The 13,626-nt window shown below is 42.4% G+C and overlaps 2 protein-coding genes across 2 annotated transcripts in view; one reads left to right on the forward strand and one right to left on the reverse strand.

The window, feature by feature from the left end:
* Window positions 1–1,697, reverse strand: part of mgst2 (microsomal glutathione S-transferase 2) — a 3,294-nt gene extending 1,597 nt beyond the window's left edge. The window contains exons 1-2 of the mRNA XM_005816743.2: window positions 1,366–1,697; window positions 1–11 (exon numbers count right to left, since the gene is read on the reverse strand). The exon at window positions 1–11 is cut by the window's left edge and continues 89 nt beyond it. Coding sequence (XP_005816800.1) covers window positions 1–11; window positions 1,366–1,426 — 72 coding nt within the window. The 5' untranslated portion in view covers window positions 1,427–1,697. The remainder of the gene's footprint in view (window positions 12–1,365) is intronic.
* Window positions 1,698–1,783: 86 nt separating this feature from the next.
* Window positions 1,784–8,555, forward strand: LOC102221628 (histone-lysine N-methyltransferase SETD7). Its single transcript, XM_023328242.1, has 8 exons — window positions 1,784–1,914; window positions 2,847–2,976; window positions 3,631–3,832; window positions 3,999–4,188; window positions 4,819–4,900; window positions 5,012–5,129; window positions 5,261–5,418; window positions 7,834–8,555. Exons 1-8 carry the CDS (start codon window positions 1,875–1,877, stop codon window positions 8,024–8,026), a joined length of 1,113 nt encoding a protein of 370 aa, XP_023184010.1. The 5' UTR covers window positions 1,784–1,874; the 3' UTR covers window positions 8,027–8,555.
* Window positions 8,556–13,626: the final 5,071 nt, after the last annotated feature.

Raw genomic sequence — 13,626 nt, forward strand, 5'->3', positions numbered from 1 at the left:
GGCCAGGTACCCTGAGTGAACACAGTGATGGTAGGAAGCAACCTTTTGTTAATAATTGAAAAAGCAAAACATTTGCAGGCGTTTAGAGCGCCTCATGGTTACATATTTTATGAAATTTTACTTTTCAAATGTTGGAATCCTGCCAATCATGACAAAATGTAGAGATAGTAAGAAACCTCTTGTCCCTAATTATTGGCTGGCTAAAACAATAAAGCACAGTGGTGTTATCATCATCATTATGTGGGCGTCAGACATGCTAGTAAACAACCTGCTCTCCATCCTATTGTTCAGCGGTCACTTTCTGTTAATGGCATCCAGTCGGCTGAACGACCTCCATTGTTCTCCAGTTTGAACCATTCCAGCCTGTGAGGACCTTGGTGGTCCGGTAATAACTTTACTGTGCAGCATTTAAATTGTCTTTAGTTTACGTTTAGTTTCTTCTTCAATGGCGGTTGGCAGGCAACATTTTGGTGCATTATTGCCACTTCTAACGTCCCATTGGCAAAAATTAAACCCTGTGATTTACGTTCCAAAAACAGGCATTCTGTTGGTAGTGAAAAATCTTTAAACTAAATTGAAATGGGTGGACAAGAGCCATAAGAAGTAAATGCAGGGATGAAAAGATCACCACGAAATAATCAGCTAATTATACGGTCAGTCAATGATGCGTTTTGAATGAATCACCGTTTTAGAAAGCAATGACCTGTAAAATAATCAGAGGAAATCTGATTAATTTATTTTTATTAATTTTTTTTGCGTGGTCCTGATACCACTACAACTGCAATCAGACTTGTGTGTGAACAGTTTGCGACTCCAACCTCATCGGGCTTCTTTTGGTGCAGAATTATGACGCATGTCGCATAGCAATGACGTAAAAGTCAGATTAAATGACCATTCAGAGTGCAGGCACTTTGAAAACAATTGGATTAATGATGCGTTCCAGTCGTATTCAGAACTGGGAAATTCTGACTTCCCAGTTGGAAAAATTAACTGCAACATCCTCCAAAGTCGAATTTGGGGATAGTTGGAGCAGCTCCAACTACACTTCATGGTCCAATCTGGCCGCTCCTGGCATCAACTATAGTAAGCCGTGGTGAAAGCAGTTTTATTTTTCAAAACACAGAAGTAAGAAGAGTGCATCTAACATTAATATTACAAAATCCAAAGCATGCCGGTGGGAACCGTAATCTGGCAATAAGTCATGACTGGGGTCATTCACCCCACAGGTCCACACTGACACCAGGAACACGGGGTAAAACTCTATACAGTTCTAACTGCAAACACATAAAACTGAGGCAAAAGTAGTGTTATGGTTACACTAGTACTTGTATAAGGATTTTTCATTTAATATCAGTTAATATTTACCCATCTGGAAGGCAGATAGAAGGGTCACCGCAGCCAGGAGAAGAGGGGAATCTGTTGCCATTGCAGTCTGAACTTTACTCAAGTATTAGGAGGAACTACCTGGGAAAAGACTTAAAGCCATCCCACTGTCTGTCCAAACATGTCCGTACAGTAAAGCTCTGCCCTGCCTCTGTAAAATACGGACTGGATTCTCAATTACATATTTTTGTTCGCGCCCTATGAAGGAAAAAAATGTGAGAATGTTTTCTCAGTGAAGCCTGGTGTGAGTTTTATATCGTTTCTTTCTCTCATTGCTACCTGTTTGATATGTCTGCAGGAACCTTTCTGGCAACGCTGTCAGGATTCCTCTAATGAAGATTTTTATTTTTTTAAACGAGTTCAAGTCAACCGTTAACCGGTTCAGAGTGTCTAATAGGTGGCATGTGTTACCACGCCCCACGGCAGCCCACGGGTGACAGCGCAGGGTTGGGATTGCGTGCCGTGATCAGCCGGCTTCCTCCCGCGGCGGCATGGACAGCGACGATGAAAGCGTGGAGGAGGTGGTGGAAGGTTTGTACCGCTGCAGCGCACGCTGTTCACGGGGGGAATGCGATGAAGGAGGGCTTTGATCCCGCTTTAACTGCTAAACGTGTCAGACCCGAGCCTCCGTGAGGCGGTCTGACTCTGGGCCCGCTCGGTAGCGGGGAGCACCAGGGGCTGGAGTTGTGACAGCGATCCGCGTGAGAGGCAGCTGAAAGCGGCGTGGGGGCCGTCAGAGCTCCGCAGCCGGCGGACGTTTAACACGATGCAGTATGTTAGATTCCTCACCGCTGAACGCACCGGTGCTTTCAACAGCTGGTGTGTCTGTTGAACAGGAGTCAGTCAGGAAAGGTTGGATAGTTTGTTTCTTTAAGAGTTGACAGAAAGTTGACTATGAGTTTATAGAAGCTCCAGCTGCTGGGGTTGAGTGAGTAGTAAGCCAGTAAAACTACAGCAGCGGTAGGATCAGAACATGGAATGTAGAAAAAACGCCACAAAAAAAAAAAAAATATATATATATACAAGTACAGAAAATCAGTGGAATCACTCAATGTTAAGGGAAATTTCTCAGATCATTAACAAAAAACTGCATAGCAATACATTATGAAAACCTGTGATGTTGGACAGTGTTTTTCAAAGTGGAGGCACCAGAGGGCGCTAGATGGGCTGGATGGAAGTTGTGAAAAAAATGCAAAAAAAAAATTCTGGTACATTTTTTTAGCAAAATATTTTAATCAAACTTTTTTTTTTAAATCATGAATGCTACTTCGTTTTTCAATCATTATTAAAAACTAAAAATAATTTATTAAAAACAACATGGCTATATGTGCAGCAATGCCATAACAATGCAACAACATTCAGTTGATAATTATCTATCACGTGTTCAAATGTGGGTTTATTATGTGTGTAGATCACAAACAGTTGAGCCCGATCAGCCAGAACCTGTTTGTGTTTATGTGTAGGCCCGTTGGATGAAGATGGCCAGCCCCATGGTGTCTGCACAGTCACCTATTCCTCCAGTGATCGCTTCGAAGGACATTTCACCCACGGAGAGAAGAATGGGAAGGGGAAGTTCTTCTTCTTTGATGGAAGGTAGTGACTCACTGTATCATGGAGGTTCACTAAGGGCGCATTAACACCAGCCCTGTTTAGTCCGCTTTAATCAAACCCCAGTCCGTTTGCCCAGAAAGTCTGGTTCACTTGAGGAAGTGTGAATGCACAATCCAACTCTGATGCAAACTCTGTTCCTTCTAAAAACCGATATTCTGTTTGTTTCAAGTGAACTCTTTGTGCAGATCAATTCAAGTGGACCGGTGACCATTCCGAAAGTAGCAAATTAACTATAGCGCAGGGCACAGGACTATCAAGTCTGAAAATTTGATAGTCCAGTTGTCAACTGTGAAAACTGGACTATCAAGTCTAAGACCTTGGGTTCCCCCAGAATGAGTTGGAGGAGACAGATTTCTGGGGTTCCCTTCTGGACTTGTGGTCCCCGAGTCCCAATCTCAAATAAGTAGAAATTATTCCAAACTGTCAATTCTAGGTCGTATGGCCCAGCACTAGTTGGTGCCAACAGGAACTGCTTAAATGGCTTTGTCCTGAAGACAGAATAACTTGAACACAGAAAGACCAGTTCTATCCTCTGTAGCAGTGGTTTCTAACTCCTCTCCTCGAGGGCCGGACACCTGCAACTTTTAGATGTGTTTCTTGTCCTACACACAGCAGCTGTCTGTTTTGTGTCCGCAGCACCTTGGAAGGTTTCTACGTTGACGATGGTCTGCAGGGCCAGGGGCTGTACACACACGAGGACGGCAGTGTCCTCCATGGGACATATGTCGACGGTGAACTCAACGGGCCAGCTCAGGAGCTGGACGCAGATGGCCGCCTAGTCTTTAAGGGTCAGTACAAAGGCAACATCCGCTGTGGGGAGTGCTGGATCTACTATCCTGTGAGTGAGCTGAGTGCACTAATGGTTCTTTATTCTGAAGGACAGCAGCCATTTTATATGTGTGTGTGTGTGTGTGTGTGTGTGTGTGTGTGTGTGTGTGTGTGTGTGTGTGTGTGTGTGTGTGTGTGTGTGTGTGTGTGTGTGTGTTGGTGTGTGCTGTGGTTAGGACGGGGGCAGCGTGTTCGGGCAGGTCAATGAGGACGGGGAGATGACTGGCAGCTCCATAGCCTACATCTACCCAGATGGCTGCACGGCTCTCTATGGAAGCTTTGTGGACGGAGAGATCATCGAGGCTCGCCTCGCCACACTGACCTCCAACCAGACCGGAAGGCCACGCTTCCAGATCGCTCCAAACAGTAAGATTTCATCTCATCTTCACTCACTCGCAACGAAAACATGCCATAGATAGAGAACTATGTTCTCTAATTTAACTGAGCTTGAGTTATTTTTCAAAACTTTCAGTCTCTAGATCAGGGGTCTCAAACTCCAGGCCTCGAGGGCCGCAGTCCTGCAGTTTTTAGATGTGCCACAGGTACAAAACACTGGAATGAAATGGCTTAATGACCTCCTCCTTGTGTAGATCAGTTCTCCAGAGCCTTAATGACCTAATTATTCTGTTCAGGTGTGGTGCAGCAGAGGCACATCTAAAAGTTGCAGGACTGCGGCCCTCGAGGACTGGAGTTTGAGACCCCTGATCTAGATGTAGAAAGCTGGCAGAGGAAAAGACTCCCAGCTGTAACTGCAGCCAGACCTGGTTCTGTGAAATATTACTCAGTGGTTCTGAATTGCTTGTTTTTTACATATTTATTTGTAAAATGTCTCTTCTGTAATGCTTTACTTAATTTCTATAGTGTTTGTTAGTGTTTTCTACAAATAATTTATGTGGAAAAAGTGTATATGCTGTTAGCTGGACTCAAACAGGAAGTGCTGTAGAGACATGTTGGTGTGATTGAACAGGTGACATGATGACTTCATGTGACCTGCAGGTCCTGTCTACTCCTATGACAAGTCCACCTCCACCTGCATCGCCACCCACGCTCTGCTGCCGGACCCGTACGAGAGCCAACGGTAGGGCCGCTCCGTGTGATGATGTCACATGGATTGAATGACAACGGTTGTTCCAACGAGCCGGAACAGAACCAGAACCATTTGGAACCTTGTGTGTTCCCTCTCTGTCAGGGTGTTGGTGGCAGAGTCTCTGATTAAAGGAGCCGGTCAGGGACTTTTTGCCAAGGCAGCTGCTGAGCCGGGTACCATCATGGCTTTTTATAATGGAGTCCGGATCACACATTCTGAGGTATGGCGCGCTGCTTCTATGGAAACGAAGATACGTTGGAATCACGTAATGAGGGGAAATTGACATAAAACGTAGCAAATTTGATTTATTGATTAAAAACGATTCCTAAATGACTGATGTTGCTTTGTCAGGTGGACAGTCGGGACTGGGCTCTGAATGGAAACACCATCTCACTTGACGACGACACTGTGATCGACGTCCCACAGCCGTTCGACCAGACGGAGAGGTACTGCGCCTCTCTGGGTCACAAGGGCAACCACTCCTTCACTCCCAACTGCCAATACGAGCCGTAAGTAGAAACGACGGGAAGGAGGAGCGTCGACTTTTAAAATATGGGTCCATAATCAGATAGGCACTCAGCTACATGCAATGCATCCTTCAAGTCATTCAGAATCGGATGTTGTTTTTTTGTCTGTTTTTTTTTTGCTTGGTCAACGTGGATTGGTCATCAACCAATCCAACAAAAAATCCAATCATCTTCTAACCAGTAAATACACCATACGTAGGAGCTAGCACATCGTACAACAACGTAGAAGTTATGACTGAGAGAAGCCATTTTCAGTTTCAGTTGGATGTTTAAAATGAAGTCACAGGAAACACAAAGATGCTGGAAGCTATTTAAAGGGGCAGCGTTATGTAAAATCAACTCTTTTTTTAGCTTTATGTCATGTTATAATTTTATCGCCTCATCAAAAACATACAGACATGCGTCTGTCTTTCATGCATGTCTGAGAAATCTTTTCATCTCCATGGCAACCATTTGGGTGTGCAAAATGCCTGGTTGAATCTAGCAGCGCCTTTGAGACGCAGCTCCTCCTCAGAGCTGAAGTTTTTTAAGCTACTGATCTTCCCCATAACTCCCCCATTCAGCTCCTTCAGACTAGCCCAGAACTATTAGCATGCACCTGGTGGAACGGCACATCTGATGATTTCATTATACGAGCTACTTCTCAGTGCAGAGCTAGTGAAGGCTTGACTTCCTGAAGGAGAGTGTTGGAAAGACCAGGGCTTTCTTAAAGAGACAGAGGCATAATTTTAAGGTGTTAAATTACAAAGTCAAATTTTTTTTCAAGTCATATTTGATGCGTATAGCATTTTAATAGCGTTGTGCTGTAAAATGTTACTATATGGCTGGACAACATATATATATCTATAAAACAAAAAAAACAATGATCTAAAAAAAAACACGTATTTGTGAAATACACTATTATGAGGTTCTTCTGGAGTTCTGAGTTTTTCAGTTGATTAAAAACATCTTCCAAATCAACAGCACTACAGTCACAGATGATACTGTTGAGATTAGTTTAGCACCAGTAACAGTGGTCCCACAGATAAGGAATAGATTTCTCCCAATAGAAACTAAAAGTACTGCACGGAGTCGATTGAAGCTGCAGAGCAGGCGTCGTTTACACCGAACGATATATATATATATATACAGTACAGACCAAAAGTTTGGACACACCTTTTAATTCAATGAGTTTCCTTTATTTTCATGACTATTGACATTGTAGATTCACACTGAAGGCATCAAAACTATGAATAACACATGTGGAAATATGCACTAAACAAAAAAGTGTAAAATAACTGAAAATACCCCTTATATTCTAGTTTCTTCAAAGTAGCAACCTTTTGCTGTGATTACTGCTTTGCACACACTCTGCATTTTCTTGATGAGCTTGTCTGGTTGGTTCGCCAACCAGACAAGCTTGTTGTCTGGTTGGTTCGCCATTACCATTTTATAAGATCCTGTGGGACTTCCAGATCCAGACAGACAAAATGGTAATGGCGAACCAACCAGACATTGTCGTAGTGGATAAACAACAGAGGAAAGCCGTTGTGGTAGATGTAGCAATACCAAGCGACTGCAACATCAGGAAAAAGGAGCACGAGAAACTAGAGAAATGCCAGGGCCTCAGGGAGGAACTGGAGAGGGCCTGGAAGGTGAAGACCACAGTGGTGCCTGTGGTCATCGGGACCCTCGGGGCAGTCACCCCCAAACTGGACCAATGGCTACAACAGATCCCAGGAACAACATCAGACATCTCAGTCCAGAAATGTGCAGTCCTTGGCACAGCCAAGATACTGCACAGAACCCTCAAGCTCCCAGGCCTCTGGTAGAGGACCCGAGCTCAGAGGATAAGAACCACCTGCGGTGGGTGAGAAGGGAATTTTTATATATATATATATATATATATATATATATATATATATATATATATATATATATATATTCTGTTTAAATTGAAATTGTGCTGTGGAGCTGTGACTGCACATCCCACATGTAAGGAGGTTTTCTGTTTCATGAGTCAAACAATTGGAATATGGTAAAAAAAAACAAAAAAGAACTTTTTGTCTGTGTTTACATACAAAACTCTCAGGACAAGCAGCTCCTTCAGGAATGACTGTTGTCTTCCTCTCCCTGTCCATGACTGTCTTCTGGACAGTCTGGACAGTCAGCTGTCCTCCCCATGATTGTGTCCTACTGGCCCAGACTGAGACACTGTTTAGAGGTCTAGAACCCAAACACCAGATCAGACCACAGTCAACATTTCTCTAGGAATAGAACTGCTATAATGTGCAATCCATGTCGGATACAATGTTGGTTTGTTATCTATAGCAACCAGGAAATGTCCATTGTTCCAGTGCGTTGATCTTTTTGCCTTTTCAGTTTGTGTTTTGTATGTACGTCTGTCTCTCTGCTCAGGTTTGTCCACCCTCGTTTTGGACCCATCAAATGCATCCGAACACTGAGAGCTGTGCAGAAAGACGAAGAGCTCACGGTCGCCTACGGTTACGATCACGAGTCATTGGGGAAAAACGGCCCGGAGGCTCCTGATTGGTACAAACGTGAGCTCGAGGTTTTCCAACAAAGACAGGCAGCTCCTGTGAGCCACTGAAAACCCAGAGGAAGACCCCCAAACTCCCCAAATTTGTGCTGCCACTTCATAAAACTCCTGGAACACTGCTGCAGCTGCCGACCTTCCAAACTGCTTTGACCAGAGTGACACAAGAACTATGCAAGAAACCAAGTGGTCTTAGAGGTCGTTGTTCTGACTGGAAGTGCTGCTTCATCTCATGTTTTAAGATTCACATGTTCATCACTGGTGCTTCTAGACGTCATGGAAACCCATTGTTTTCATTAGGTCAGTTTACACGATAGGACTCTGTTTAGGTGTTTACTGTAAGAGCTGTACAGTAGATCTGACCTTCTGCCCAGACTTCCATTGCCTTAACATGTCTGTTGACCTGACATGTGAAACATGCTAGAGATCATTGTATTTATTACAAGTTACATGAATTGTGTTTGTGTAGGACTCTGAAGAAATGAGTGGACTTTCTGCTACACAGGAAAGAATGGAGCTTTCAAAATCTGTACACCCCAAATAATGAAACGCCCCAAAATAAACCAAACCAAATCCATTCCAATGCTTCTTTTTTCAATTTTCTTTTCTTTCACTGAAACTCATTGTGCCTATATGTGACAAAGTCTTAAATTCCTCTTATTTTTAGCCTGCTGTTCTATGATTCTTCAGACTAAAAGTGAAATGAACTTCGAGTCTTAAGCCAAAATATTTCAGGAAAAGAACATATGGTGGTGGTGGCAGCATAGTGGTTTGGTTGCTTTGCTGCTTCCAGATTCTAGATGGTTTGCTAGTTATAGATCCCTCAGTTCTGCTCACTAGAAGAAAATTCTGGAGAATTTATAGCCATCAGTTTGTGATCTTAAGCTCAAGTGCATACGGTTATAAAGGGTTACAAAGTTTTTTCAGAAGTAAAATTAAAGTTTCAGAAATCTTAAATTATGTTGGAAAATATCTTTGTTTGATGTTGGCCAGATTTGTCTCGGTATCCATTTTAAGCCGTTTCCAAATCTTGAACTTTCAGATACCAGCTTCGTTCCCATCTGCTGCACATGTTGTGTGCAGCTATATTTGTGCACTTCTTACATGAAGATACAAAGAAATGCAGATAGATATTATAGACAGTTGTTTACTGGAATAAAAAAGAAATTAATTTGCAACATTTTCCAAGAACAGTTTGAACAAATCTACTCTCAGCCAGTCCTAAAAACACAGAGAATATTGACTTTTCAAAAATTGGATATATTTCCTAAAAATAGTCTTTGAAATTTTATGAACAGCGAAAGCAAGGTCTTAAAAAAACCCCCGCTAATCTCCACAAGGCACCTGTGATTTCTGTACCAGGAACGAATGGCTATAATGTGATGTGGGCGGGGTGTGAGAGCCTGAGAGTCCAAACTCTGGGCAGAAACATCCCACGCTTCCCCCTCCACCTGCGCCCGGTTTAGCCAGGTTAATGGATAAACAAACTTCCTGCCTCCCAACCTGACACCGAAACTTCTCCGGAATACTGCCGCTGTGGTGACGAACCTGTCAATGGGACTTTTTTTACAAGAAAGTTATTTTTTTTCTCCAGTCAATAGTTATTAGTGTTAATGTTTCTGAGTCATAAACCCAACCAAACGGCGCTTAGCATCAGCCTCGCTCACACGTTTCCCTCAGAGCTTCTTCAAACCGAAACAGAAGCAGAGCGGGGGGGATTTCCGTCTGAACATGGACCGGTACCGGTACTTCATATTCAACCAGAGGAGTGTGCTCATCCTTGGCATCCTCCAGATAGCCTGTGCGGGTCTCTGTGTCGTCTGCGGCTTAATGGACGCTGCTTTCCGCAAGAACACCCCGCTGAGCACCAGCAGGACGCCGGTGTGGGGAGGACTGGTCAGTATCACCTGGAAGGCTCTGCTCGGTGGGCATCCAGGTATCAGGATACCTACGGAGTGTTATTGGTGTGTTACAGGCTCATATAGGAGACCGTTTCTAAAATATGGTGTGGATCCTCTTGGAGAAGAATAATGACTGTTGACAGGTTCGGCCAAAGATTGGCTGAGGCCGTGAGCAGACTTTCATTCGCCCCCCGCCGTCCTCCCCCCCCCCCCCCACTTCCATCTTCAGTCTTTCATGATTATTATGAACATGAAGAGTTGGGAGGACGGCGAATCGCTTTTTAAAATATGCTTAATTAATTTGCTTTAGATTCTGCTGTAAAAAAACAACTAAGCAATCATTGATTATTCCATCCATCCATTTTCTAACACCCTTGTCCCCAGTGGGGACAGTGGGAACCAGAAGGTACTGGTTCCTATCCCCAGCTAATGTTCCGGGCGAGAGGTGGGGTCACCCTGGACAGGTCGCCAGTCTGTGGCATTTATCCTTGATTATTATTTTTTCTTTTTAGTGATTAAAATAATTTTCAGTTAACTGATTTATAACGTTTTTTAATCAGTCAAAGGGTAACGTTCCTTATTGGAGAATATGATATCATCACTATTAAATATCTGACAATTTCACCAGCCTGTACTGATGTCCAGATAAATATTCTAGCTAAATCCTCAAATTGACTTAGAAAATGATATTTGATGTAAAATCCACTTTTAATATGATAGTTAAGGATATGTTAATGTGTTTTTGGTATGCAGTGAACCTCCAGGATTTGTGGGTGTTAAGAACCAGAGTTGTCTGCGAATGGCTAAAATCTATAAATACTTGAGACCCCTTCATAAAACACTTCTAACTGCATCTTAATAGTTCAAACATCAAATATACCTTAATATGCATTAATACACACAGTGGAAGCCATGTTGACACTACCACAGAAGCTAACATCCAGTCTTCCGTATTTCCACTTTGAAGTTTACGATCAATACTGTGTAATTTAACGGTGCTCTTGGATTGACAGTTTTGTAATCGACAGCCAATTGTTTGCTAAGCAGCGTTGCATCAAGACATTTCAACTTCTCTAGCTGCATTTTCTTCATAATAACTTAGTTGGGCTTTACAGAAAAAAAATATTTGTGGTTTTCACAAATAATTTGAAATAGCATTCTATGGAAATATCTGCAAATATTGAACCCCAAAATCTGAACCATGAATAGTCACTGTAAAGATATTGAAAACATGACTAAACAGACAATTGTATTCGTTTAAAAAAGAATCTAGATTTTGGTTAAGTTGGACAAAAGTTTGAACAATAAATCTGTAACTATGCCTCCAGAGAAATAAAAATTCATCAACAATCCGACATATTCTGGATGTAGTTTAACTATCATGGGGAATGCTTGAATTTCTAAAACTGCCCCCCACCCCACCCAAAAACAAAAAAGTAATTTTTGAGGACACAATGGAGCCAATGTTCTGACCACACACAAAGATGAAATAGGAAGAGAAACAGCAGAGGTGGACTCACTGATGGTACTGTACCTGCTGTTACGCCATTTATCCAGGAGGAGGAGGAGGAAGTTCAAATCATCTCTTCCAACCATCGTAACGGGACGTGTGGAGATTCTTTACCAAATGATGAACATTATGAACAACCTGGAGCATCCTCATCATCAAACTATCATACAACAGTGTCTTCAGTCAGAGGCTTCTTCAGATCTGCAGTAATACAGACTGCTACAGGAGTTAATCCCTACACAGCCATTAACATGTTAAATAACCTTGGATGATAAACTTTTAAACAGCATTTGATCTGTTTAAAGTCACAGTGTTTATGAAACGTGGCCTCAGCCCAGACACATATTAAATTGAAAATTATGAAAATTTTCAATCATGAAAGTTGAGTTTTCATAGTTAATTGCGGTAATAATTAATACTATGATTAGGCCTGTCGCGATAAACGATAAATCAATTAATGGTACGATAAATTAAAACTATCAACGTCATTTTAATTATCGGCACTATCATCTCTTTCTGTTAATGACACTAAATGAAAAAAGGCTCAACTCCGGTGCTCTCCACTGACTCCTCCCTTCCTCATTTCCTTAGTGTAAAGCCCAGCGGACACTACACGATCTTAGAGCTGCCCATTTTCGAAACCTGAGAGACAACACGTTATTAGCCGACAGAAATCCTAGGTATAACATAACATTCAGTCCATTACGATGTCAAGTTTCCAGGCTTGATATTTATTTCTCGATTATTGGTTGATTAGCTAATGTAAACTCCTGCTCTGCTAGTCAGTTGGTCTTTGAGTCGCTTTTTTTTTTGCTAATGGAACTGAAACGCACTGACACGCAACAACACGTTGTTGAAACAATAATTACTGAGAATATAAATTTTAACAGGTTTTGTTGATTATTATTTGTTGATATAATTCTTTAATGAAGCTACAAACGTTTAGGACCTTAGTGAATATTTTGATATACGTGTCAGAAGAGGAAGTTCTGGTCTCATCGTCCTGGCGGTGTTCAGTTTGTCACCAACTGTCGAGATCAACTCAAAACCTTCCAGTGATCGACGTATTGAGCCCCCTGATCTACCGTAACGCCCTGTGACGGCTACAGTCGGCTGGACTCCACCATCAAGACAGGCTCATGAAGTTCAAAACTCCCCAATTTTTTGTTCTAATCTGCGTGATTAGACAGTTCAGACTCAGGTAAGGATGAGGCACTGCATAGAATAAAATGTATTATAGTAATTTGTCACAACAAGTGTAGGAAATGGACACAGTTAATGAAATCTATGAAATCTCAATTGTGACAAAGGCAAAGTGCTTCCCTGTATTTGGCATACTCACCTAAATCCCCACCCACTGTTTAGTCCACATTAAGGGCTAAACACTGACGTGTTCTGATTTCAAGACTAAAACCAGAAAGGTACGCGTCATGGAAACAGTTCCTGTTGCTATCAGTTAGCAAATTGCTCCTAATCCACCAACCCTTAGCAATAAACCACACAATCCTCGACCCGGTGCACCTTCACTGCCTGCCAGCTCACATGAGCAAAGGACAGAATGTATCAGTGATTATGTGGCATACAGGCCATTTTGATGGAATAGTCGAGATAAATTAATACTGTTTTGTGTTTATTAATACTGTTTTGTGTTTATTAATACTGTTTTGTGTTATTTACTAGTGGTGTCGCAGGTTGACGTGGTTGCGGAGGGGGTCAATATCACTCTGCCGTTGCTAGAAAACGACGGTTGTGGAACAGTGGTGAATGTGCTTTTTTTTCTAACGGCTGTTAGAAACGAGACCGCTAACGGAGTTACTTTGTAACAATTATTAAATTAAAAATGTTGCGGACTAAACCTCAATATCTCTTTTGATTGTTATCCCTTACCCCTAACCCTTATCCTAACCCTATCCCTTTTGTTTTTGATGGCCAATTCTTCCTCCAGGTTAAAGGCACAGCCATGGGTAAGAAATTTGCACCGGCCTATGCCAACATTTTCATGGCCGAGTGGGAGACCCACCGGTCTCCCACTCGGCCATGAAAATGTTGGCATAGGCCGGTATGTGCAGGAGGGCAACCTGTACTACTATCGGTATCTGGATGACATCTGGGGGGTCTGGACCCATTCTGAAGCAGAATTTCAGGAATTCCTCCAGCACCTGAATACACATAACCCATCTATCACAGTAAAGTCCACTACCAGCGTTAAAGCGGTCGACTTTCTGGACACTACCACATATAAA

This window comes from Xiphophorus maculatus, chromosome 23, assembly GCF_002775205.1.
Source record: "Xiphophorus maculatus strain JP 163 A chromosome 23, X_maculatus-5.0-male, whole genome shotgun sequence".
Classification (NCBI taxonomy): Eukaryota; Metazoa; Chordata; class Actinopteri; order Cyprinodontiformes; family Poeciliidae; genus Xiphophorus; species Xiphophorus maculatus.

Excerpts from the sequence above, each read along its gene's own strand:
- LOC102221628 (XM_023328242.1), top strand. The coding sequence starts at position 1,875 with ATGGACAGCGACGATGAAAGCGTGGAGGAGGTGGTGGAAG. Across the intron at positions 2,977-3,630 it reads TTCTTCTTCTTTGATGGAAG|CACCTTGGAAGGTTTCTACG; the intron begins GTAGTGACTCAC and ends TTGTGTCCGCAG. Across the intron at positions 4,901-5,011 it reads GACCCGTACGAGAGCCAACG|GGTGTTGGTGGCAGAGTCTC; the intron begins GTAGGGCCGCTC and ends CCTCTCTGTCAG.